This window comes from Pongo pygmaeus, chromosome 1 (genome assembly GCF_028885625.2).
Source record: "Pongo pygmaeus isolate AG05252 chromosome 1, NHGRI_mPonPyg2-v2.0_pri, whole genome shotgun sequence".
Taxonomy (NCBI): domain Eukaryota; kingdom Metazoa; phylum Chordata; class Mammalia; order Primates; family Hominidae; genus Pongo; species Pongo pygmaeus.
This window is the reverse complement of record NC_072373.2, coordinates 109041021-109066076: the sequence shown is the minus strand read 5'-3', so window position 1 is coordinate 109066076 and position 25056 is coordinate 109041021. Positions and strand designations below refer to the sequence as shown.

At 39.6% G+C, this 25056-nt stretch overlaps 2 protein-coding genes across 5 annotated transcripts in view; one reads left to right on the top strand and one right to left on the bottom strand.

Moving 5' to 3' along the window:
• The window catches only part of LOC129015142 (neuroblastoma breakpoint family member 11-like), a 2260169-nt gene that overhangs the window by 143235 nt on the left and 2091878 nt on the right, over positions 1 to 25056 (bottom strand).
• Positions 1 to 25056, top strand: part of GPR89A (G protein-coupled receptor 89A) — a 66973-nt gene that overhangs the window by 27357 nt on the left and 14560 nt on the right. For all 4 annotated transcript variants that reach the window (XM_054452906.2, XM_063664120.1, XM_054452946.2 and 1 more), the window contains 3 exons: positions 14894 to 15003; positions 17215 to 17303; positions 18207 to 18299. In XM_054452906.2, the coding sequence (XP_054308881.1) occupies positions 14894 to 15003; positions 17215 to 17303; positions 18207 to 18299 (292 nt within the window). The remainder of the gene's footprint in view (positions 1 to 14893; positions 15004 to 17214; positions 17304 to 18206; positions 18300 to 25056) is intronic.

Below are 25056 nucleotides of genomic sequence, written 5' to 3'. Positions count from 1 at the left end.
GGCGGGCGCCTGTAGTCCCAGCTACTCTGGAGGCTGAGGCAGGAGAATGGCATGAACCCGGGAGGTGGAGCTTGCGGTAAGCCCAGATCGCGCCACTGCACTCCAGCCTGGGTGACAGAGTGAGACTCCGTCTCAAAAAAGAAAAAAAAAAGAATGGTAAAGAAGGCTCAGGTTCACTGACTAATTATTTGTCTCTATTTCTGCATGTCTTTACTAGGCTATTGAAGGTAGACACGTGTATAATTTATTTTATTTACATTTATTGTTTATTTTACATGAGTGTATATAAATGCAGATTTTAAAATATATAACAGAACAAGATTATTCAAAAGTGAAAGATTTATATAAACAATACTATTTTGATTCCCAAGGCTATTCTCTTTCTCACTGTATTTCTTTTATTCATATAAAGAAATGAATATATAAAAGTGAAGTCATGGCCAGGTACTCATGCCTGTAACCCCAACGCTTTGAGAGGCTGAGGTCAGGAGTTCAAGACCAGCCTGGCCAGCATGGCAAAACCCCATCTCTAGTAAAAATACAAAAATTATCTGGGCATAGTGGTGCATGCCTGTAATCCCAGCTGCTTGGGAGGCTGAGGCAGGAAAATCGCTTGAACCCGGGAGGCAGAGGTTGCAGTGAGCCGAGATTACACCACTGCACTCCAGCCTGGGGGACAGAACGAGACTCTGTCTCAAGAAAAAAAAAGTGAAGTCATGACCCATGTCAAGTGTGGATACATACTTTTAAGCCATTTCATACTAATAGTGCTAAGGAATTGACTGCTCTATACATACTATAGCCCATTTCCCCTATAATGCATTGTCTGGTCAGGATCAGAAATGGTTTGTGTTCCGACAGTAAGTTTTATTAATTTGAGTGGCTCACAGAAGAATCAGCCTCCCAACATGACCCCATTACCACAGTCCTTTACCCAGTGGAACTAACAGGGCAGATAGACAGCTAACATGACAATGCTGGGGCCCTCGGGATTCCTATAATGCCCTTGCCATTTACCACAATATAGAAAAACTGTTTTTGTTGTTTACAAGTGGTTTTACAAAATAAAAATTTTTTTAATAAAAAAGAAAAAGTGTTTTTGCAAACACTCATAGTTGGGGAGGAGTAGTGACCAGAAAACCATCTTTCACCTTAACAGTAGAGGGCCATAGTGAGATGACATACAAGAAAAGTAACATCTGTTATGTAGAAAAAAGTTAATGGTTTAAAATGGGAGGAGGAAAGAGGCATACATCTTCCTGTTTGGAACAGTGAAGGAAAAAATGTTAACCTCTACCTTGAATTAGTTTTCTAGGATCTCTTTGAAATTTTGTAGAGATGGGGGAAGAAATATATTCACTAGTGAAATTTTAGCAACAGCCACAGCCATTCTCAATAGAGGAAACTTCCAGAAATGACAGTGGAAAGAATTTAAGCAATTCTTTCTACAGAAAATCATAAAAACTGGAAAAAATATTAAAAGCAAGTATTTGAAGTTACTGGAAAATGAGCAGAGGCAGGTAGAAATTTGAGAAGAGCATCAGGTAACTATTGCAAGTTGATAGCTTTCTTGCCTGGAAGTGCTCCTTAGCCACCACCCACCCTCCCAGCACCCACTCAAGTGTACAGATTGATAAGAGTTTAAATCAGCTGAGTAACTGAACATTTAAAGGGGAAATTTTGGAAATGAGGGAAATGCAGAAGGACTAAGATCCAAAATATCAGTATAAACCCTTCCCAAATCTCTGTGTCACCATTAAATAATGTATTTCCACGGTAAACACCAAAGAGCCTGAGAAAAAATAGGCAGAAACTGGAAGAGAGTCTATCCTTGATATACTGAACTGCTTCTTGGTGTGATTTGCAAGGTTGCTGTGCCTTTGATTGAGTGCATTTTCTGAGCTATGTGCAGGTTGAACAAACAGCTTGGATGACAGAAAATGAAAGTCTTTCTGGCTTGAGGTGTCAGAGGGTAGAACTCAGGACTGGCAAAGCAGTTGAAAATTTAGGAGAGATCCCTAGAAGCAAAAGATCCACAGAGAGGATAAGCCCTAAAATATGACTATAGAATTTGTCCAGACTACCACTACCCTACACAAGCTCAAGCTCAGCGGAGACTATCAGGGAGTTAGGCTAAAAAGGAGAAGCTAGAAACCAAGAAACTGAGCAGAAACATTAGCTGCTGCAGGTATGACAGATTTCACAGTTTGAGTCTAAGTAAATTAACTGCTTACTAGTACCAAAAAAATTAACAATTCTCAGAAAAACAAAACAGATTCCAAAGTCACTACAACATATTACCTTCAACCAAAACTTGCTAGACATGTAAAGAAACAAGACCATACGACCAATGTTCATGATAAAAAGCAGCCAATAGATACTAACTCCAAGTGGATCCAGATTACACATTTAACAAAGACTTGAAAGTAACCATTACAAATATATTCAAAAAAGTGAAGGAAAGCATGATACAAGTGAAAAGAGAGAATCCCAACAAAGAAATGGAAACTTTTAAAAAACAACAAAATAGAAATCTAAAGACTGAAAACTACAGTAACAAATAAAAATTTTACTAGGTGGGCTTAACAGAAGAATTGAGATGACAGAAGAATCAGATCCATAAAAATTCAGGCTGGGCATGGTGGCTCACGTCTGTAATCCCAGCACTTTGGGAGGCCGAGGTGGTTGGACACCTGAGATCAGGAGTTCGAGACCAGCCTGGCCAACATAGTGAAACCCCGTCTCTACCAAAAATATAAAACTTAGCTGGCCATGGTCGCATGCGCCTGTAGTGCCAGCTACTTGGGAAGCTGAGGCAGGAGAATCACTTGAACCCAGGAGGCAAGGTTGTAGTGAGCTGAGATCATGCCACTGCACTCCAGCTTGGGTGACAGAGCGAGACTCTGTGTCAAAACATAAAAATAAAAATTGAGATAGATTAATAGAAATTATTTAATCTGAAGAATAGAGAGATAAAAGATTGAAGAAAAATGGCCAGGTAATCCCAGCACTTTGGGAGGCCAAGGCAGGTGGATCACTTGAGGCCTGGCCAACATGGCGAAACCCCGTCTCTACCAAAAATACAAAAAAAATTAGCTGGGCGTGGTGGTGGGAGCCTGTAGTCCCAGCTACTCAGGAGGTGGAGGCAGGAGAATGGCTTGAACCTGGAAGGCGGAAGTTGCAGTGAGCTACAATCGTGCCTCTGCACCCCACCCCAGGTGACAGAGCGAGACTGTCTCAAAAAGAAAAAAATAGTAAATATTTTTTTTAAAAAAAGATTGAAGAAAAATCAACAAAAGTCTCAGTAGGAGACAATATCAAGCAGTCCAACATTCTTGTGGTTGGAGTTCTAAAGAAAAGGAAAGGGGCAGAAAAAGCATTTAAAGAAATACCAGCCCAAAACATAAGAAAACTACACCTATGTGTATGTATAGTGAAACTGCTAAAAGGCAAAAGTAAAGAGAAAATCTTGAAAGCAACAAGGGGAAAATGATACATACAGGGCAACAATGGAAAAAAAAAAAGTAATGGTTATTCAACAACATTGTAGAATACGAAATGAACATACAAAAATCAGTTGTAGCCAGGAGCAGTGGTGAATGCGCTGGACCAGCTACTTAAGAGGCTAAAGTGAGAGGATTGTTTGAGCCCAGGAGTTTGAATGCAGCCTGAGAGCAATGTAACAAGACCCTATCTCGAAAATCAAATATTTTTAAATCAGTTGTCTTTCTATAAGCTAGCAACAGACATATGAACATCAAATGTTTAAATATACTACTTACAACCACTCACAAAATGAAATACTTAACGTAGAAGTCTAACAAAACATGTATATAGGACTTGTTTGCTGAAAATTATAAAACTAATGAAAAAATCAAAGAAGATATAAATAAACCATATTAATAGATTGGAAGACTCAAATAGTAATGATGTTAATTCTCCCCAAATTGGTATACAAATTTAATGTTATTCATTTCAAAATCCCAGCAAGATTTATTTGTAGATATACACAAAATTATTCTAAAATTTGTACAGAAAGGCAAAATAACTAGAATAGTTAATACAATTTTTAAAAAGAACAATATGAAAGGAATTCCTCTACCTGATCTTAAAACATATAGCTACAGTAATCAAGACTGTGGTAGTGGTAGACATAGATCACTAGAACAGAAAAGAGAACCCAGAAATACTGACACATGGCCAGGCACGGTGGCTCATGTCTGTAATCCCAACACTTTGGGAGGCTGAGGCAGGTAGATCACCTGAGGTCAGGAGTTTGAGAACATCCTGACCAATATGGCGAAACCCCATCTCTACTAAAAATACAAAAATTAGCTGGACATGGTGGCATGCGCCTGTAGTCCCAGCTATTTGGGAGGTTGAGACAGGAGAATTGCTTGAATCCAGGAGGTGGAGGTTGCAGTGAGCTGAGAGATTACTCCCCTGCCCTCCACCCTGGGCAACAGAGCGAAACTCCGTCTCAAAAAAAAAAAAAAAGAAAGAAAGAAATACTGACACAAATACACCCAGCTAATTTTTGACAAAGATGCAAAAGCAGTTCAGTGGAGGAAAGATAGCCTTTCACCAAATGATGCTAGAGCAATTAGGCATCCATAGGTTTAAAAAATGAATCTAAATCTAAGTCTTAGACCTTGTACAAAATTAAAACAGTCTGGGCGCGGTGGCTCACACCTGTAATCCCAGCACTTTGGGAGGCTGAGGCGGACGGATCACTTAAGGTCAGGAGTTCAAGACTAGCCCAGCGAACATGGTGAAACCCTGTCTCTACTAAAAATACAAAAAATTAGCCGGGTGTGGTGGCGGGCACCTGTAATCCCAGCTACTGGGGAGGCTGAGGCAGGAGAATTGCTGAACCCAGGAGGTGGAGGTTGCAGTGAGCCAAGATCCACCATTGCCCTCCAGCCTGGGCAACAGAGCGAGACTCTGTCTCAAAAAAAAAAAAAATTAAAACAGATAATAGACTAAAATGTAAAACTATAAAACTTTCAAGAAAAAAAAAACCCAGAGAATCTTTGGAATCAAGGGCTGGACAAAAAGTTCTTTACTTGATACCAAATATAAAATCCATAAAAGGAAAAATGGATAAATTGGGCTCCATCAAAATTTAACAATTTTGCTCTGTAAAAGACTGTTAAGGCCGGGTGCAGTGGCTCACGCCTGTAATCCCAGCACTTTGGGAGGCCAGGGTGGGTGGATTACAAGGTCAGGAGTTCATGACCAGCCTGGCCAAGATGGTGAAACCCCGTCTCTACTAAAAATACAATAATTAGCCAGGCATGGTGGCGGGCACCTGTAATCCCAACTACTCAGGAGGCTGAGGCAGGAAAATGGCTTGAACCCGGGAGGCGGAGGTTGCAGTGAGCCGAGATGGAGCCACTGCACTCTAGCCTGGGCAATAGAGCAAGACTCCTTCTTAAAAAAAAAAAAAAAAAAGACTGTTAGGAGGATGAAAAGATAAGCCACCCACTGGGAGAAAATATTTGCAAGCCACTTATTTGAGAAAGCACTAGTATCTAGAATAAAAAAACATTAAAAGCTTACATTTAAAAAAAAAAATGTGGTTAGAAAATAAGCAAAATGGGAGGGAGGAGCCAAGATGGCCAAATAGGAACAGCTCCGGTCTACAGCTCCCAGCGTGAGCCATGCAGAAGACCGGTGATTTCTGCATTTCTATCTGAGGTACCAGGTTCATCTCACCAGGGAGTGCCAGACAGTGGGCGCAGGACAGTGGGTGCAGCGCACCGTGCAGCAGCCTCACTCGGGAAGCGCAAGAGGTCAGGGAGTTCCCTTTCCTGGTCAAGGAAAGGGGTGACAGACGGCACCTGGAAAATCGGGCCACTCCCACCCAAATACTGCTCTTTTCCGATGGGCTTAGGAAACAGCGCACCAGGAGATTATATCCCGCACCTGGCTCCGAGGGTCCTGCGCCCATGGAGTCTCGCTGATTGCTAGCACAGCAGTCTGAGATCAAACTGCAAGGCAGCAGCGAGGCTGGGGGAGGGGCACCCACCATTGTCCAGGCTCGCTTAGGTAAACAAAGCAGCCTGGAAGCTCCAACTGGGTGGAGCCCACCACAGCTCAAGGAGGCCTGTCTGCCTCTGTAGGCTCCACCTCTGGGAGCAGGGCACAAACAAAAAGACAGCAGTAACCTCTGCAAACTTAAATGTCCCTGTCTGACAGCTTTGAGGAGAGCAGTGGTTCTCCCAGCACGCAGCTGGAGATCTGAGAACGGGCAGACTGCCTCCTCAAGTGGGTCCCTGACCCCTGACCCCCGAGCAGCCTAACTGGGAGGCATCCCCCAGTAGGGGCAGACTGACACCTCACACGGCCGGGTACTCCTCTGAGACAAAACTTCCAGAGGAACGATCAGACAGCAGCATTCGCGGATTACGAAAATCTGCGGTTCTGCAGACACCGCTGCTGATACCCAGGCAAACAGGATCTGGAGTGGACCTCTAGCAAACTCCACCTGCAGCTGATTGTCCTGTCTGTTAGAAGGAAAACTAACAATCAGAAAGGACATCCACACCAAAAACCCATCTGTACGTCACCATCATCAAAGACCAAAAGTAGATAAAACCACAAAGATGGGGAAAAAACAGAGCAGAAAAACTGGAAACTCTAAAAAGCAGAGTGCCTCTCCTCCTCCAAAGGAACGCAGTTCCTCACCAGCAACAGAATAAAGCTGGACAGAGAATGACTTTGATGAGAGAGGAAGGCTTCAGATGATCAAACTACTCTGAGCTACAGGAGGAAATTCAAACCAAAGGCAAAGAAGTTGAAAACTTTGAAAAAAATGTAGACGAATGTATAACTAGAATAACCAATACAGAGAAGTGCTTAAAGGAGCTGATGGAGCTGAAAGCCAAGGCTCGAGAACTACGTGAAGAATGCAGAAGCCTCAGGAGCCGATGCGATCAACTGGAAGAAAGGGTATCAGTGATGGAAGATGAAATGAATGAAATGAGGTGAGAAGGGAAGTTTAGAGAAAAAAGAATAAAAAGAAACGAACAAAGCCTCCAAGAAATATGGGACTATGTGAAAAGACCAAATCTGCGTCTGATTGGTATACCTGAAAGTGACGGGGAGAATGGAACCAAGTTGGAAAACACTCTGCAGGATATTATCCAGGAGAACTTCCCCAATCTAGCAAGGCAGACCAACATTCAGATTCAGGAAATACAGAGAACGCCACAAAGATACTCCTCGAGAAGAGCAACTCCAAGACACATAATTGTCAGATTCACCAAAGTTGAAATGAAGGAAAAAATGTCAAGGGCAGCCAGAGAGAAAGGGCGGGTTACCCACAAAGGGAAGCCCATCAGACTAACAGCGGATCTCTCGGCAGAAACTCTACAAGCCAGAAGAGAGTGGGGGCCAATATTCAACATTCTTAAAGAAAAGAATTTTCAGCCCAGAATTTCATATCCAGCCAAACTAAGCTTCATAAGTGAAGGAGAACTAAAATACTTTACAGACAAGCAAATGCTGAGAGATTTTGTCACCACCAGGCCTGCCCTAAAAGAGCTCCTGAAGGAAGCACTAAACATGGAAAGGAACAACCGGTACCAGCCGCTGCAAAATCATGCCAAAATGTAAAGACCATCGAGACTAGGAAGAAACTGCATCAACTAACGAGCAAAATAACCAGCTAACATCATAATGACAGGATCAAATTCACACATAACAATATTAACTTTAAATGTAAATGGACTAAATGCTCCAATTAAAAGACACAGACTGGCAAATTGGATAAAGGGTCAAGACCCATCAGTGTGCTGTATTCAGGAAACCCATCAAACGTGCAGAGACATACATAGGCTCAAAATAAAAGGATGGAGGAAGATCTACCAAGCAAATGGAAAACAAAAAAAGACAGGGGTTGCAATCCTAGTCTCTGACAAAACAGACTTTAAACCAACAAAGATCAAAAGAGATAAAGAAGGCCATTATGTAATGGTAAAGGGATCAATTCAACAAGAAGAGCTAACTATCCTAAATATATATGCACCCAGTACAGGAGCACCCAGATTCATAAAGCAAGTCCTGAGTGACCTACAAAGAGACTTAGACTCCCTACACAATAATAATGGGAGACTTTAACACTCCACTGTCAACATTAGACAGATCAACGAGACAGAAAGTTAACAAGGATACCCAGGAATTGAACTCAGCTCTGCACCAAGCGGACCTAATAGACATCTACAGAACTCTCCACCCCAAATGAACAGAATATACATTTTTTTCAGCACCACACCACACCTATTCCAAAATTGACCACATAGTTGGAAGTAAAGCTCTCCTCAGCAAATGTAAAAGAACAGAAATTATAACAAACTGTCTCTCAGACCACAGTGCAATCAAACTAGAACTCAGGATTAAGAAACTCACTCAAAACCGCTCAACTACATGGAAACTGAACAACCTGCTCCTGAATGACTACTGGGTACATAACGAAATGAAGGCAGAAGTAAAGATGTTCTTTGAAACCAACGAGAACAAAGACACAACATACCAGAATCTCTGGGACACGTTCAAAGCAGTGTGTAGAGGGAAATTTATAGCACTTTCCACAAAAGAAAGCAGGAAAGATCCAAAATTGACACCCTAACATCACAATTAAAAGAACTAGAAAAGCAAGGCAAACACATTCAAAAGCTAGCAGAAGGCAAGAAATAACTAAGATCAGAGCAGAACTGAAGGAAATAGAGACCAAAAAACCCTTCAAAAAATTAATGAATCCAGGAGCTGGTTTTTTGAAAGGATCAACAAAATTGATAGACCGCTAGCAAGACTAATAAAGAAAAAAAGAGAGAAGAATCAAATAGATGCAATAAATGATAAAGGGGATATCACCACCGATCCCACAGAAATACAAACTACCATCAGAGAATACTACAAACACCTCTACGCAAATAAACTAGAAAATCTAGAAGAAATGGATAAATTCCTTGACACATACACTCTCCCAAGACTAAACCAGGAAGAAGTTGAATCTCTGAATAGAAAAATCACAGGACCTGAAATTGTGGCAATAATCAATAGCTTACCAACCAAAAAGAGTCCAGGACCAGATGGATTCACAGCTGAATTCTACCAGAGGTACAAGGAGGAACTGGTACCATTCCTTCTGAAACTATTCCAATCAACAGAAAAAGAGGGAATCCTCCCTAACTCATTTTTTGAGGCCAGCATCATCCTGATACCAAAGCCTGGCAGAGACACAACCAAAAAAGAGAATTTTAGACCAATATACTTGAAGAACATAGATGCAAAAATCCTCAATAAAATACTGGCAAACCGAATCCAGCAGCACATCAAAAAGCTTATCCACCATGATCAAGTGGGCTTCATCCCTGGGTTGCAAGGCTGGTTCAATATACGCAAATCAATAAATGTAATCCAGCATATAAACAGAACCAAAGACAAAAACCACATGATATCTCAATAGATGCAGAAAAGGCCTTTGACAAAATTCGACAACTCTTCATGCTAAAAACTCTCAATAAATTAGGTATTGATGGGACATATCTCAAAATAATAAGAGCTATCTATGACAAACCCACAGCCAATATCATACTGAATGGGCAAAAACTGGAAGCATTCCCTTTGAAAACTGGCACAAGACAGGGATGCCCTCTCTCATCACTCCTATTCAACATAGTGTTGGAAGTTCTGGCCAGGGCAATTAGGCAGGAGAAGGAAATAAAGGGTATTCAATTAGGAAAAGAGGAAGTCAAATTGTCTCTGTTTGCAGATGACATGATTATATATCTAGAAAACCCCATTGTCTCAGCCCAAAATCTCCTTAAGCTGATAAGCAACTTCAGCAAAGTCTCAGGATACAAAATCAATGTACAAAAATCACAAGCATTCTTATACACCAATAACAGACAAACAGAGAGCCAAATCATGAGTGAACTCCCATTCACAATTGCTTCAAAGAGAATGAAATACTTAGGAATCCAACTTACAAGGGACGTGAAGGACCTCTTCAAGGAGAACTACAAACCACTGCTCAATGAAATAAAAGAGGATACAAACAAATGGAAGAACATTCCATGCTCATGGGTAGGAAGAATCAATATCGTGAAAATGGCAATACTGCCCAAGGTAATTTATAGATTCAATGCCATCCCCATCAAGCTACCAATGACTTTCTTCACAGAATTGGAAAAAACTACTTTAAAGTTCATATGGAACCAAAAAAGAGCCCACATCGCCAAGTGAATCCTAAGCCAAAAGAACAAAACTAGAGGCATCACACTACCTGACTTCAAACTATACTACAAGGCTACAGTAAACAAAACAGCATGGTACTGGTACCAAAACAGAGATATAGATCAATGGAACAGAACAGAGCCCTCAGAAATAACGCCACATACTACAACTATCTGATCTTTGACAAACCTGAGAAAAACAAGCAATGGGGAAAGGATTCCCTATTTAATAAATGGTGCTGGGAAAACTGGCTAGCCATATGTAGAAAGCTGAAACCGGATCCCTTCCTTACACCTTATACAAAAATTAATTCAAGATGGATTAAAGACTTAAACGTTAGACCTAAAACCATAAAAACCCTAGAAGAAAACCTAGGCATTACCATTCAGGACATAGGCATGGGCAAGGACTTCATGTCTAAGACACCAAAAGCAATGGCAGCAAAAGCCAAAATTGACAAATGGGATCTAATTAAACTAAAGAGCTTCTGCACAGCAAAAGAAACTACCATCAGAGTGAACAGGCAACCTACAGAATGGGAGAAAATTTTTGCAACCTACTCATCTGACAAAGGGCTAATATCCAGAATCTACAATGAACTCAAACACATTTACAAGAAAAAAACAAACAACCGCATCAAAAAATGGGCGAAGGATATGAACAGACACTTCTCAAAAGAAGACATTTATGCAGCCAAAAGACACATGAAAAAATGCTCATCATCACTGGCCGTCAGAGAAATGCAAATCAAAACCGCCATGAGATACCATCTCACACCAGTTAGAATGGCAATCATTAAAAAGTCAGGAAACAACAGGTGCTGGAGAGGATGTGGAGAAATAGGAGCACTTTTACACTATTGGTGGGACTGTAGACTAGTTCAACCATTGTGAAGTCAGTGTGGCGATTCCTCAGGGATCTAGAACTAGAAATACCATTTGACCCAGCCATCCCATTACTAGGTATATACCCAAAGGACTATAAATCATGCTGCTATAAAGACACATGCACACGTATGTTTATTGCAGCACTATTCACAATAGCAAAGACTTGGAAGCAACCCAAATGTCCAACAACGATAGACCGGATTAAGAAAATGTGGCATATATACACCATGGAATACTATGCAGCCATAAAAAATGATGAGTTCATGTCCTTTGTAGGGACATGGATGAAATTGGAAATCATCATTCTCAGTAAACTATCGCAAGGACAAAAAACCAAACACCGCATGGTCTCACTCATAGATGGGAATTGAACAATGAGAACACATGGACACAGGAAGGGGAACATCACACTCTGGGGACTGTTGTGGGGTGGGGGGAGGGTGGAGGGATAGTATTAGGAGATATACCTAATGTAAATGACGAGTTAATGGGTGCAGCACACCAGCATGGCACATGTATACATATGTAACTAACTTGCACATTGTGCACATGTACCCTAAAACTTTAATAATAATAAAGAAAATAAAAATGATGAACATTTTATTGTAGAGGATATACAAATGGCACACTACCACATGAAAAGGTGTTCAGCATTGTTAGCCATTATGGGCATGCCATTAAAACTACATAGAGATATCACTACACACCTATCAGAATGGCTAAAATAAAAATTAGTGACAACACCAAATACTAATAAGAATGCAGAGCAACTGGATCACTCATACATTGCTGGCATCCATGTAGAATGGTACGGTCCCTCTGGAACACAGTTTAGCTCTTTCTTTAAAAGCTAAACATGCAGTTACCTCACCCCAACAATTGCACTCCTGGGCATTTATCCAGAGAAATGAAGATTTATGTTCACACAAAAACTGTACTTGAATGTTTGTAGCAGCTTTATTCATAGTAGCTGCAAAACTGGAAATAATTGAGATATCCTTCAGTGGGTGAATGGTTAAACAAACTGGTACATTCATGCCATGGAATACTACTTAGCAGGAAAAATGAACAAGCTATTGATACATGCAACAACCTGGATGAATCTCTAGAAAATTATGCTGAGTGAAAAAAGAATCCCCAAAGAATATATACCGTATGATTCTAGTTTTATATACATTTTTGAAATGATAAAATTACAGAAATGGAGAACAGATTCGTGGTTGCCGGAATTAAGGAATTGGAGGTGGGAGGGAGGTAAGCTGTACAGGTGCACCCTGAAAGATCCTTGTAGTAATGGAAATGTCCTGTATTGTGACTCTATCAATGTCAGTATCCTGGTCGTACTAGAGTTTTGCAAGATGTTTCAGTTGAGGAAATCTGGGTAAAGGGTACATGGAATCTCTGTATTTTTTCTCAAAACTACATTATGAATCTACAATTATTTCAAAAAGTTTAACTAAAAAAAAGTAATAGCTGACTTCCTACTAGAAACAGCAGAGACCAGAAAATAGTTGACTGACATTTAAACCTCAGTAGACATTTTTTAGCTTCTTCTGTTGTACAGTACCACCAAACCTCAGCCAAGTGCATATGTTTTTCCATATTAGGAACTTTTAAATGACATTGGGCTAATAACAAATAGATAATTCCTTGTAAACTACCCTTGTTATAAAGAGGCAATAGTGATGATGATAGTAAAGAAAAGTTGAAGATGTAGGTGATGTAATTCTATAGTACCTCATATTGTTGGGGGGTTTTTTAATTCCTTTTCACGTTTCAGAAGGTTTCATATTGTTACCTTCTTAAATATATGATCATTTCTTTTTCATCTACAACTTATTTGATAAGAGCAAAATTGGTTTGGAATTAATAGATTCTTGATACAATTGAAAGTAAAAGTGAATTGTTTAAAACAAGGCCATGCTTGTCTATGTGCCTCTAACTTTCACTTCTGGTGATTACACTTCTTTGCCTATTATGAGACCACAGCACAGTGTCAATCACCTTTACACATTCAATCGATTCCACTCCACAGCCAGTCATTAGTGTTTGTTGTATTGTAGACACTGAAAATAAGGACAATAGAAATGAGCTCTGTGCTTCCTCTCTCACAACTGCCTCCTTTAATCCTGCATGTTAAGCTGAAATGAACTATTAAATGAGTGGAATAGAACCCTTGCCTTCTTTGTGTATGTGTTCTAGCTTTTTCAACTATGAAAATATAAAAACCTAGAATTACTAAGCCTTAATCTTACAAGTCAGAATCTCCCTAGGTCTGAGCCTCTTCTTGGTTGTTTATTACATCTTCCCAAAATGGTGAGTGATAGTAAATGAGTAGTTAGAAGAAAGGCAGAAAGAGCTAAAAGAGCTGTTTCATTCACTCAGTGTCCAGGCAAAGGTCATTTTCAAAAGGAAACAGTTAAGTCAACATGGCTGACATTCTTTCTTGTTAATATCATTTTAGCTAATGGCTCAAAAAATTTCACCCATAGAAATATCGTTTGATCTTTGGTACCATTGGTACTATTTGTATTAGTCCCAGGCATAAATACCAATGCTGCTTCTTGCTCTTCACCATTTTTATCTTTTGCCTTCCAAAAATATCCACCCTGAGTTACATTTTTCTTTGGTCCTACTACTCTATTTTTATTAGACTCATTCTAGTTCATTTTATGCCTGTAGGCCTTGGCCCATTAAACCCTTTAAATCAATTATGTACAAATGATCTTTTTTTTTTGATCCTCACTAGGACCCTATTAATACTTTTGTGGTGAGCTGGGACATGCCAGCAGCTACCACACTGTACTAGTCGGTCCTCCACAGACTGAGAGGACCAGGAGTGGTAGGTTTCCTGTTGATTTATTCAACTTTAGGACAGATTACAGAAGGTGAGGGTATTGGATTTAGAGACTGATATTTTAGAAGGGGACAGGTTTATGCAATTTTGCTATTTTTTTTTTCCTTTTGTCTGCCTTTGAAAAAGAAGAAAACATGTATTGCATTCCTAACTCTGTATTTGGTCTTTTAGTTAGGTATGTTAGCTGGGTTTTTTTTGTTTGTTTTTGTTTTGTTTTTGAGATGGAGTCTCACTCTGTCACCCAGGCTGGCGTGCAGTGGCGTGATCTCAGCTCACTGCAACCTCTGCCTCCTAGGTTCAAGCAATTCTCCTGCCTCAGCCTCCCAAGTAGCTGGGATTACAGACATGGGTCACCACGCCCAGCTAATTTTTGTATTTTTAGTAGAGATGGGGTTTCACCATGTTGCCCATGCTGGTCTTGAACTCCCAACCTCAGGTGATCCACCTGCCTCGGCCTCCCAAAGTGCTGGGATTACAGGAGTGAGCCACCATGCCCAGCCAGGTATGTTAGCTGTTTTATTTTGTCTTTAAATGGTAACTGTAGTAATTAAACTATGTATAGCACCTTGTAGTTGACAACATGAATTCATATGTATTATTTCATTTATCTTCACAACCATCCAGAGATGAGGAGATGAAAACTCTAAGACCTCCCAGCTTCCAAGTAGCAGAGCCAGTCCTCAAATTTATTGCCTAGCCCAAATTCTGTGCTTCTTCACCCAGGCCACATTGCTTCCACATAGTTTCCCTTCAGTTGTAAGTAGTAGAAAAGTAGGACTCCAGAATCAGTATCCTTACATAAACAGCTCAGTACATGAGAGGCAGTTGTGAGACTGGAAAGTGGATGGGACTAGACTGTGAGGGTCCATGCTTGCTTGCTGAGGCTTTATATTTTCTTTCATTTCAGGATGGCAATGGCACGGAGAACAATGTTCCAGAAGGGGGAAGTGCATAACAAACCATCAGGTTTCTGGGGAATGATAAAAAGTGTTACCACTTCAGCACCAGGAAGTGAAAGTATCCTTTGTCCCTCTGCTTGATTCTTTTTCTCAACTCTGGACCAAGAACAAAAGAAAAAAATTAGTATTGGGATAGTCCCTTCTAAGGTACCTGACTACATCAGAGTCCAAACTCCTAAGAGCTAGGCTTAGGAAATACCATGTGTACAGTCATCTTTCCAACACCTGCACAAGATCATAAAATCTTTGTCTTTGAGCTGAAGCAGTCCTAAAAAGTCAGCCTTTCCATTTTACAGATGAGAAAATAGACCCAGAGAGGTTAAGTCACACAGTGGTTTGTGGCAAAGCTAGAAACATAACTGTGGTCTCCTCTTCATAGTTCTTTCCACTACACTATTACATTTCTCAATTCTGAAAAACCACCATAAAGCATAATGGCTACCTAAAATAAATGGCCCATTTCTAAAGTAATTAGTATTCCTAAACAAATTTTAAGTAGCTCTGCTTCTCCGGCGACATTTTGGTTTAAAGAATCAAGGAGAGGCTGGGCGCAGTGGCTCATCCCTGTAATCCCAGCACTTTGCAAGGCCGAGGTGGGCAGATCACTTGAACCCAGGAGTTCAAGACGAGCCTCGGCAACATGGCAAAACCTCATCTCTACAAAAAATACAAAAATTAGCCAGGCCTAGTGGCATGTGCCTGTAATCCCAACTACTCAGGAGGCTGAGGTGGGAGGATTGTCTGAACTTGGGAGGCTGAGGTAGCAGTGAGCCCAGATCACGCCACTGCACTCCTGCCTAGGCAACAGAGTTAGACCCTGTCTCAAAATAAAAAAGAAAGAATAAAGGAGATTTGATTAATAGATTAATAAATTGTTCTTTCCTGATTGGTTATGATGTTGAACTACTTCCCAAATTATGTAACCAAATTTCTGTGTGGCTCTGGCGCTATTAGGTCAAAACTTTGGGGAACTAAGCATGAGATAGCATACTCCTGTTTCCTTCTCTGTCCCAGGGAAATACAAATTCCCTTTTGCCTCAATTAGAGAAGGATGTCTATTCTTGCTACAAATTATGATTTATGTCCTGGTGTCAAATGAAGGTAAGAATAAGATCAAAGAAAGGCAAGATGATTGTGGAAGAGAAAGAAAAAGGATTAATTTAGATTTATTTAATCAAGAAACCTTTATTTCGTATCTCCTATTTCCAGGCTGAGTGCTAAGGAATAAAATGATGAATAGAGTATAGCCTTTCTCCTCAAGGAGCTTACCCTTTAGTCATGGGAGAGACAGACATGCAACTAGTTAAACCATATTGTTTGGTGGCCTGAACCATGCCAGCAGTAGCCACTATTAAGGAAGGAACTGAAGGGCACTTACTGATTTGGGTAATAGTGGGAAAAATCAGAGAGGAGGGAGGATTTAGATTGAAGTATGTGCTTCTATTTTAGAAGGGGCTATATTTACTGTGTTTATTACTTAAAAGTTCATAAAAGCCAATAATGTGGGTTTGAGCTGTGTTAGTGGTGAGTCAACAAACATATCAGGATGATTTAACCTCCCTGAGCCCCTGTTCTCTAAATGGGAGAATAATAACTCTACCTGATTGAGTTCTTGGAAAATAACATAGTGTAATGGAAAGAGCAGGCTTTGGAGGAAAAGAGGATCTGACCTTGCATCTCTATCAATTAATTGTGTGACTTTGAGCAAGTTATTTAACTCTCTGAGCTTCACTTTCCTTATGTGCAAAATGGATAACACCATGGCATAAGACAATCCCATGAAGATAAGATATAAAAGAAGATAATGTTTGAAAAGAAATAAGGTAATGTCTGTAAATCCTAGCCTATATTATAACACAGTAAAGTATTAGTTCCCTTTTCTAACATTATATTCAGATAATGTAGGAGAAAGCTATGCTTTATTATAGTTATTATTATGTAACTATTTACAATCTTGAACATTACATTTGACTTAATCTAACTAGATAAATCAAAAAACAAATGAAATCATCTGTTTGAGCCTCTTGACTTAAGAGAAACTGAGTGGTAATTGTTTGGTGGTGATGCTCTTGATGGAGAAGCTTTTACATACCTGCGTCAGAGGTTGGGAAAGTTGCTTTGAAGTAGCACCGCTGGCTATGAAACAGGAAATTGAGAATATAGGCAATTCCAGGAATCCACTATAGGAAAAACCAAAAGTATATGCTTTCTCGTTGCCATTTCTTGAAATTCCTATGTGATTTAAACCTTGATGCCCATTCTGTGCCAGATCTTACTCTTATTCAACAGGAAGTGGATGCTTTGGAAGAATTAAGCAGGCAGCTTTTTCTGGAAACAGCTGATCTATATGCTACCAAGGTACAGAGCAAGGAAACTGAAGTGTGGTTTTTACCAATATTATTAAAGAGAGAACAAGACTAAATGGCTTTTTAGGTTTCTCTGTGGCCAAGCAAGAGATACCTCACAGCTTCAATATCAGCCATGAAGCATTAGGGATAAGGGATCTTCACTCTTCATGAAATTGCTCCTGTCACTAGCAAAATCCTTAATGGAACACTCTCAATAGTAGCAATTGGTGGGATAGTCAGAAGAGGCTTTTCAACATTTAGGAAGGTGGCACGTACCACCTCCTACTAACCTGGGATAAAGATGGTAGCTAACTTTTCTTCCTTTATAAGTTAGTGATATTATAAGAGCAGTAGACACCTATCTGCCATGGATGGCCTAGCCCTATTTTAAAGGATCCAGATCAATAAGTGTCGAAACTGTAAGAAGTAACTTTCCTATGTACATCTAAAATAAAATATAATTTAAATATGCAAAATCTGTTAGTGAGGATTGCAAACTTTTAATTCTTTTTGAGGATAACTTTACAGGAGTAACCTTGTAGGATAGAGGTTAACATAGGCTTTGGAAACAGATAAACCTGAGCCTACTCACCAGCTGTGTGACTTTGAGCAAGTTATTGAACCTCTCAAAGTCTCAATTTTCTCATCTGTAAAATTAAGATAATAGAACGTATCTCATAAGAGTTGTTATGAAGATTAAGTGGATAATGCATGTAAGATGTTTATCCCAGTCTCTAGCTAAAAGTAAGCATTCAGTAAATGCTGGCCACAACTACTGTTATTAGTTTAGTATTGTTACAATGTATGGTTTTTTGACTTAGCCTGAACAGTGATTCATAGAGGGAAGAATACTTGTGTTGAATATAAATTTATATTTTGCTGAAAACTATGTTTTGTGTTTGTTTTCCCCCAGGAGAGAATAGAATACTCCAAAACCTTCAAGGGGAAATATTTTAATTTTCTTGGTTACTTTTTCTCTATTTACTGTGTTTGGAAAATTTTCATGGTAAGTATGTTATTTTTAATTATCAGAGTTTAGATGTTTTTTCCTAGTAGTGGCAGGGAGATAAGAGTGGATTTGACTGATATATTGAACTAAATTCCAAATGTGATTGAGTCAACAGAGAGCATGATCTTTCCCATCTGTGGGCTTCATTCGTTATCCTCTCTCCTTTTTAGATTACATAGATAAGGGAGGTTGCATTTTTCTTCTGTCAGAAATTGTTAATAAGGCCTTAGTTTATGAAATATCTAAATTGAGACCAGGCATGGTGGCTCATGCCTATAATCCCAGCACTTTTGGAGGCCAAGGCAGGCATATCACCTGAGGTCAGGAGTTCAAGAACAGCCTGGCCAACATGGTGAAACCCCATCTCTACTAAAAATACAAAAATTAGCCAGGTGTGGTGGTGGGCGCCTATAATCCCAGCTACTCAGGAGGCTGAGGCAGGAGAATCACTTGAACCCGAGAGGCGGACGTTGCAGTGAGCTAAGATCACGCCACTGCACTCCAGCCTGGGGAGAGGGCGAGACTCCATCTCTCTCTCTCTCTCTCTCTCTCTCTCTCTCTCTATATATATATATATATATATATAAATAGAATGTGAACATTTCTTATTTTGCATTCTGCTTTCTGTGTTACCCATGAGTACATAACTGTATATATAACTTCAACTTCTACCTTCAGCCCAGAAGTTACTTGTCTTTTTAATAATGTGTATACCTAAAAAATGAAGTTCACAATAAATTCTAAAATGTATTTCCATAGATAAATTCATTTGCTGTACATATAGCTCTAATTCTTTTGTGGTTTTCTCGTAATATTTTTTATGTACAGTATTTGTCTTTACCTCTGACTCAGGTATTAATGGATTTCAATGTGATTACAGAAAAGGCTGATTTGACTTCCTAGTTTGATGACTTTCCTACTGGGTTTGTGTTTGTGCAAAGAGGAGCTTTGTCAGCTTGTTAGTTAATTTTGATCGATGTAGATGAATGAGGATTTTCATTATATAAAAGATCTAGTGTTACAATAAATTGATGTCAATAATACTCAGATGACATTTTAAAATCTGGATTCATTCAGTGGGAGATAATGAATGAAGATAGTATGTTCAGTTAGCAAAGCTACTAAAAGGTATTTTCCTAAGATGCAGCCTTTAGGGAAGCATGTCTTTTTTTTTTTTTTTTTTTTTTTTAGACGGAGTCTCATGCTGTCACCCAAGCTGTAGTGCAGTGGTGTGATCTCGGCTCACTGCAACCTCTGCCTCCTGGGCTCAAGCAATTCTCCTTCCTCAGCCTCCCAAGTAGCTGGGATTACAAGCACGCATCACCATGCCTGGCTAACTTTTTTGTATTTCAGTAGACACGGGCTTTCACCATGTTGCCCAAGGTGGTTTCGAACTCCTGAGCTCCAGCAATCTGCCCGTCTCAGCCTCCCAAAGTGCTGGGACTACAGGCGTGAGCCATCACACCTGGCCTAGGGAAGCATGTCTTTTTTTTTTTTTTTTTTTTTTTTTTTTTTGTGAAGACGGAGTCTCTCTCTGTTGCCCAGGCTGGAGTGCAGTGGCGTGATCTCGGCTCACTGCAACCCCTCCACCTTCCAGATTCAAGCGATTCCCCTGCCTTAGCCTCCCAAGTAGCTGGGACTACAGGTGTGTGCCACAACGCCTGGCTAATTTTTTGTATTTTTAGTAGAGACGGGGTTTCACCATCTTGGCCAGGATGGTCTCGATCTCCTGACCTCGTGATCCGCCTGCCTCAGCCTCCGAAAGTGCTGGGATTACAGGTGTGAGCCACTGCGCCCAGCCAGCATGTCATTTTTTAACAGGTTTATTGGGGTATAACTGATATGTAAACCGAACATATATTTATGTACAACTGGGTACATTTTGACATACATATATACCTGTGCAACAACCATCGCCACAGTCAAGACAGAGAACACATCCATCCATCACTGCCATGAGATTCCTGAGATTCCTGGTGTCCCTTTGTAATGCCTCTCTCCCATACCTCTAGTCCCCAGACGACTGCCAATCTGCTTTCTCTCATTATATATTAGTTTGTATTTTCTAGAATGTTATGTAAATAGAATCCTACAGTATGTATCCTTTTTCTTTCTCGCTTATTTTACTCAGCATGATTATTTTACATTTTATCCATGTTATGATTTGTATCAATAGTTTATTCCTTTGTATTGCTGAGTAGTGTTTCCGTGGTTTGGACATGCCACAATTTTGTTTGTCCATTCATCTGATGATGAATATTTGGTTGTTTCCAGTTTGGGGATATTACAGATAAAGTTGCTGTGAACATTTGTGTACGATTTTGTATATAGACGTGTGCTGTCTTTCTCTTGAGTAGGCACTTAGGAGTGGAATGTCTGGATCATATGGCAGATGTAACGTTTAACTTTTGAAGAAACAGCCAACTCTTTTCCAAAAAAATTGTATCTTTACATTTCCACCTGCACTGTGTAGGAGTTTCAGTTGTTCACATCCTCACCAACACTCTATATGGCTAGTCTTACTAATATTAGACATTCTAATAGATATGAGGTGATATTGCATTGTGGGTTTAATTTGTATTTTCTTAATGTCTAATGATATTGAGCATCTTTTCATGTGCTTTTTTTCCCACCCATATTTTTTTTTGATGAATTATCTGTTCAAATCTTTTGCCAATTTTTTTTTTTTAATTTTAAGTTCTGAGGTACGTGTGCAGGATGTGCAAGTTTGTTACATATGTAAGTATGTGCCATGGTGATTTGCTGCATCTATCAACCCATCACCTAGGTATTAAGCCCAGCATCCATTAGCTATTTTCCCTGATGCTCTCCCTCCCCCTCCCCGCCTTCGACAGGTCTCAGTTTGTGTTGTTCCCCTCCCTGTGTCTGTATGTTCACATTGTTCAGCTCCCACTTATAAGTGAGAACATGTGATATTTGGTTTTCTTTTCCTGCATTAGTTTGATGAGGATGATGGCTTCCATCTCCATCCATGTCCCTGCAAAGGACATGATCTCATTCCTTTTTGTGGCAGTATAGTATTCCATGGTGTATATGTACCACATTTTCTTTATCCGGTCTATCATTGATGGGCATTTGGGTTGATTCCATGTCTTTGCTATTGTGAATAGTGCTGCAGTGGACGTACATGTGTATGTGTCTTTATAATGGAATGATTTATATTCCTTTGGGTATATACCCAGTAATGGGATTGCTGGATCAAATGGTATTTCTGGTGCTAGGTCTTTGAGGAATCACCACACTGTCTTCCACAATGGTTGAGTTAATGTACATTCCCACCAACAGTGTAAAAGCGTTCCTATTTCTCTGTAGCCTCACCAACATCTGTTGTTTCTTGACTTTTTAATAATTGTCATTCTGACTGGTGTCAGATGGTAGCTCATTGTGGTTTTGATTTGCATTTCTCTAATGATCAGTGATACTGAGCTTGAGCTTTTTTTCATACGTTTGTTGGCCACATAAATGTCTTCTTTTGAGAATTGTCTGTTCATGTCCTTTGCTTACTTTTTAATGGGGTTGTTTGATTTTTTTCTTGTAAATTTGTTAAAGTTCCTTGTAGATTCTGGATATTAGGCCTTTGTCAGAGGGATAGATTGCAAAAATTTTCTCCCATTCTGTTGGTTGTCTATTCACCCTGATGATAGTTTCTTTAGCTGTGCAGAAGCTCTTTAATTAGATCCCATTTGTCAATTTTTGCTTTTGTGGCAATTGCTTTTGACATTTTTGTCATGAAACCTTTGCCTGTGCCATGTCCTGAATGGTATTGCCTAGATTTTCTTCTAAGGTTTTTATAGTTTTGGGTTTTACATTTAAGTCTTTAATCCATCTTGAGTTAATTTTTGTATAAGGTGTAAAGAAGCGTTCCACTTTCAATTTTCTGCATATGGCTAGCCAGTTTTCCCAGCACCGTTTATTAAATAGGGAATCCTTTCCCCATTGCTTGTTTTTGTCAGCTTTGTCAAAGATCAGATGGCTGTAGATGTGCGGTCTTATTTCTGAGTTCTCTATTCTGTTCCATCGGTCTATGTGTCTGTTTTTGTACCAGTACCATGCTGTTTTGGTTACTGTAAGCTTGTAGTATAGTTTGAAGTCAGGTAGCGTGATGCCTCCAGCTTTGTTCTTTTTGCTTATAGTTGTCTTGACTTGTACGGGCTCTTTTTTGCTTCCGTATTGAATTTTAAAATAGTTTTTTTCTAATTCTGGGAAGAATGTCAATGGTAGTTTAATGGGAGTAGCACTGAATTTATAAATTACTTTGGGCAGTATGGCCATTTTCATGATATTGATTCTTCCTATCTGGGAGCATGGAGTGTTTTTCCATTTGTATGTGTCCTCTCTGATTTCCTTGAGTGGTTTGTAGTTCTCCTTGAAGAGGTCCTTCACTCCCCTTGTTAGCTGTATTCGTAGGTATTGTATTCTCTTTGTAGCAGTTGTAAATGGGAGTTCATTCATGATTTGGCTCTCTGCTTGTCTGTTGTTGGTGTACAGGAATGCTTGTGATTTTTGCACATTGACTTTGTATCCTGAGACTTTGCTGAAGTTGCTTATCAGTTTAGATAGCTTTTGGGCTGAGACGATGGGGTTTTCTAGATAGAAGATTATGTCATATGCAAACAAACACAATTTGACTTTCTCTCTTCCTATTTGAATACCTTTTATTTCTTTCTCTTGCCTGATTGCCCTGGCCAGAACTTCCAATACTATGTTGAGTAGGAGTGGTGAGAGAGGGCGTCCTATCTTGTGCCAGTTTTCAAAGGAAATGCTTCCAGCTTTTGCCCATTCAGTGTGATATTGGCTGTGGGTTTGTTATAAATCACCCTTATTATTTTGAGGTATGTTCCATCAATACCTAGTTTATTGAAGTTTTTAGCATGAAGGGATGTTGAATTTTATCAAAGGCCTTTTCTGTGTCTATTGAGATAATCATGTGGTTTTTGTCATTGGTTCTGTTTATGTGATGGATTACGTTTATTGATTCATGTATGTTGAACCAGTGTTGCATACTGGGGATGAAGCTGACTTGATCATGGTAGATGAGCTTTTTGATGTGCTGCTGGATTTGGTTTGCCAGTATTTTATTGAGGATTTTCACATCAATGTTCTTCAGGGATATTGGCCTGAAGTTTTCTTTTTTTTGTTGTATCTCTGCCAGATTTTGGTATCAGAATGAGCTGGCCTCATAAAATGAGTTAGGGAGGAGTCCCTCTTTTTCTGTTGTTTAGAATAGTTGCAGAAGAAATGGTATCAGCTCCTCTTTTTACCTCTGAATTCAGCTGTAAATCCATCTGGTCCTGGGCTTTCTTTGGATGGTAGGCTTATTACTGCCCCAAATCAGAACTCCTTATGGGTCTATTCAGGGGTTCAACTTCTTCCTGGTTCAGTCTTGGGAGGGTGTATGTGTCCAAGAATTTATCCATTTCTTCTAGATTTTCTAGTTTATTTGCATAGAGGTGTTTATCGTATTCTCTGATGGTTATTTGTGTTTCTGTGGGATTGGTGGTGATGTCCCCTTTATCATTTTTTATTGTGTCTGTTTGATTCTTCTTTTCTTCTTTATTAGTCTAGTAGTGGTCTATTTTATTAATCTTTTCAAAACACTGGCTCCTGGATTCGTTGATTTTTTTGAAGGGTTTTTTCGTGTCTCTATCTCCTGCAGTTCCGCTGTGACCTTGGTTATTTCTTATATTCTGCTAGCTTTGGGGTTTGTTTGCTCTTGGTTCTCTAGTTCTTTTAGTTGTGATGTTAGGGTGTCGATTCAAGATCTTTCTAGCTTTTTGATGTGGGCATCTAGTGCTATCCATTTCCCTCTTAACACTGCTTTAGCTGTGTCCGAGAGATTCTGGTATCTTGTCTCTTTGTTCTCATAGTGTCAAATAACTTCTTGATTTCTGCCTTAATTTCGTTATTTACCGAGGAGTCATTCAGGAGCAGGTTGTTCAATTTTCATGTAGTTGTGTAGTTTTGAGTTAGTTTCTTAATCTTGAGTTCTAATTTGATTGTCCTGTGGTCTGAGAGACTGTTATGATTTCAGTTCTTTTGCATTTGCTGAGGAGTGTTCTACTTCCAATTATGTGATCAATTTTAGAGTACGTGCCATGTGGCACCAAGAAGAATGTATATTCTCTTGTTTTTGGGTAGAGAGTTCTGTAGATGTCTATCAGGTCCACTTGATCCAGAGCTGAGTTCAAGTCCTAAATATACTTGTTAATTTTCTGTCTCAATGATCTGTGTAAAGTTGACTGTGGAGTGTTAATATCTCCCACTATTATTATGTGAGAGTATAAGTCTCTTTGTAGGTCTCTAAGAACTTGTTTTATAGATCTGGGTGCTCCTGTATTGGGTGTATATATATTTAGGATAGTTAGCTCTTGTTGAATTGAACCCTTTAGCATTATGTAAAGCCCTTCTTTGTCTTTTTTGATCTTTGTTAGTTTAAAGTCTGTTTTGTCAGAAACTAGGATTGCAACCCCTGCTATTTTTTGCTTTCCATTTGCTTGGTAAATTTTCCTCCATCCCTTTATTTTGAGCCTGTGTGTGTCTTTGCACATGAGAGGGGCCTCCTGAATACAGCACACTGATGGGTCTTGATTCTTTATCCTGCTTGCCATTCTGTGTCTTTTAATTAGGGCATTTAGCCCATTTACATTTAAGGTTAAAATTGTTATGTGTGATTTGATCCTGTCATCATGATGCTAGCTGGTTATTTTGCAGACTTGTTATTGTAGTTGCTTCA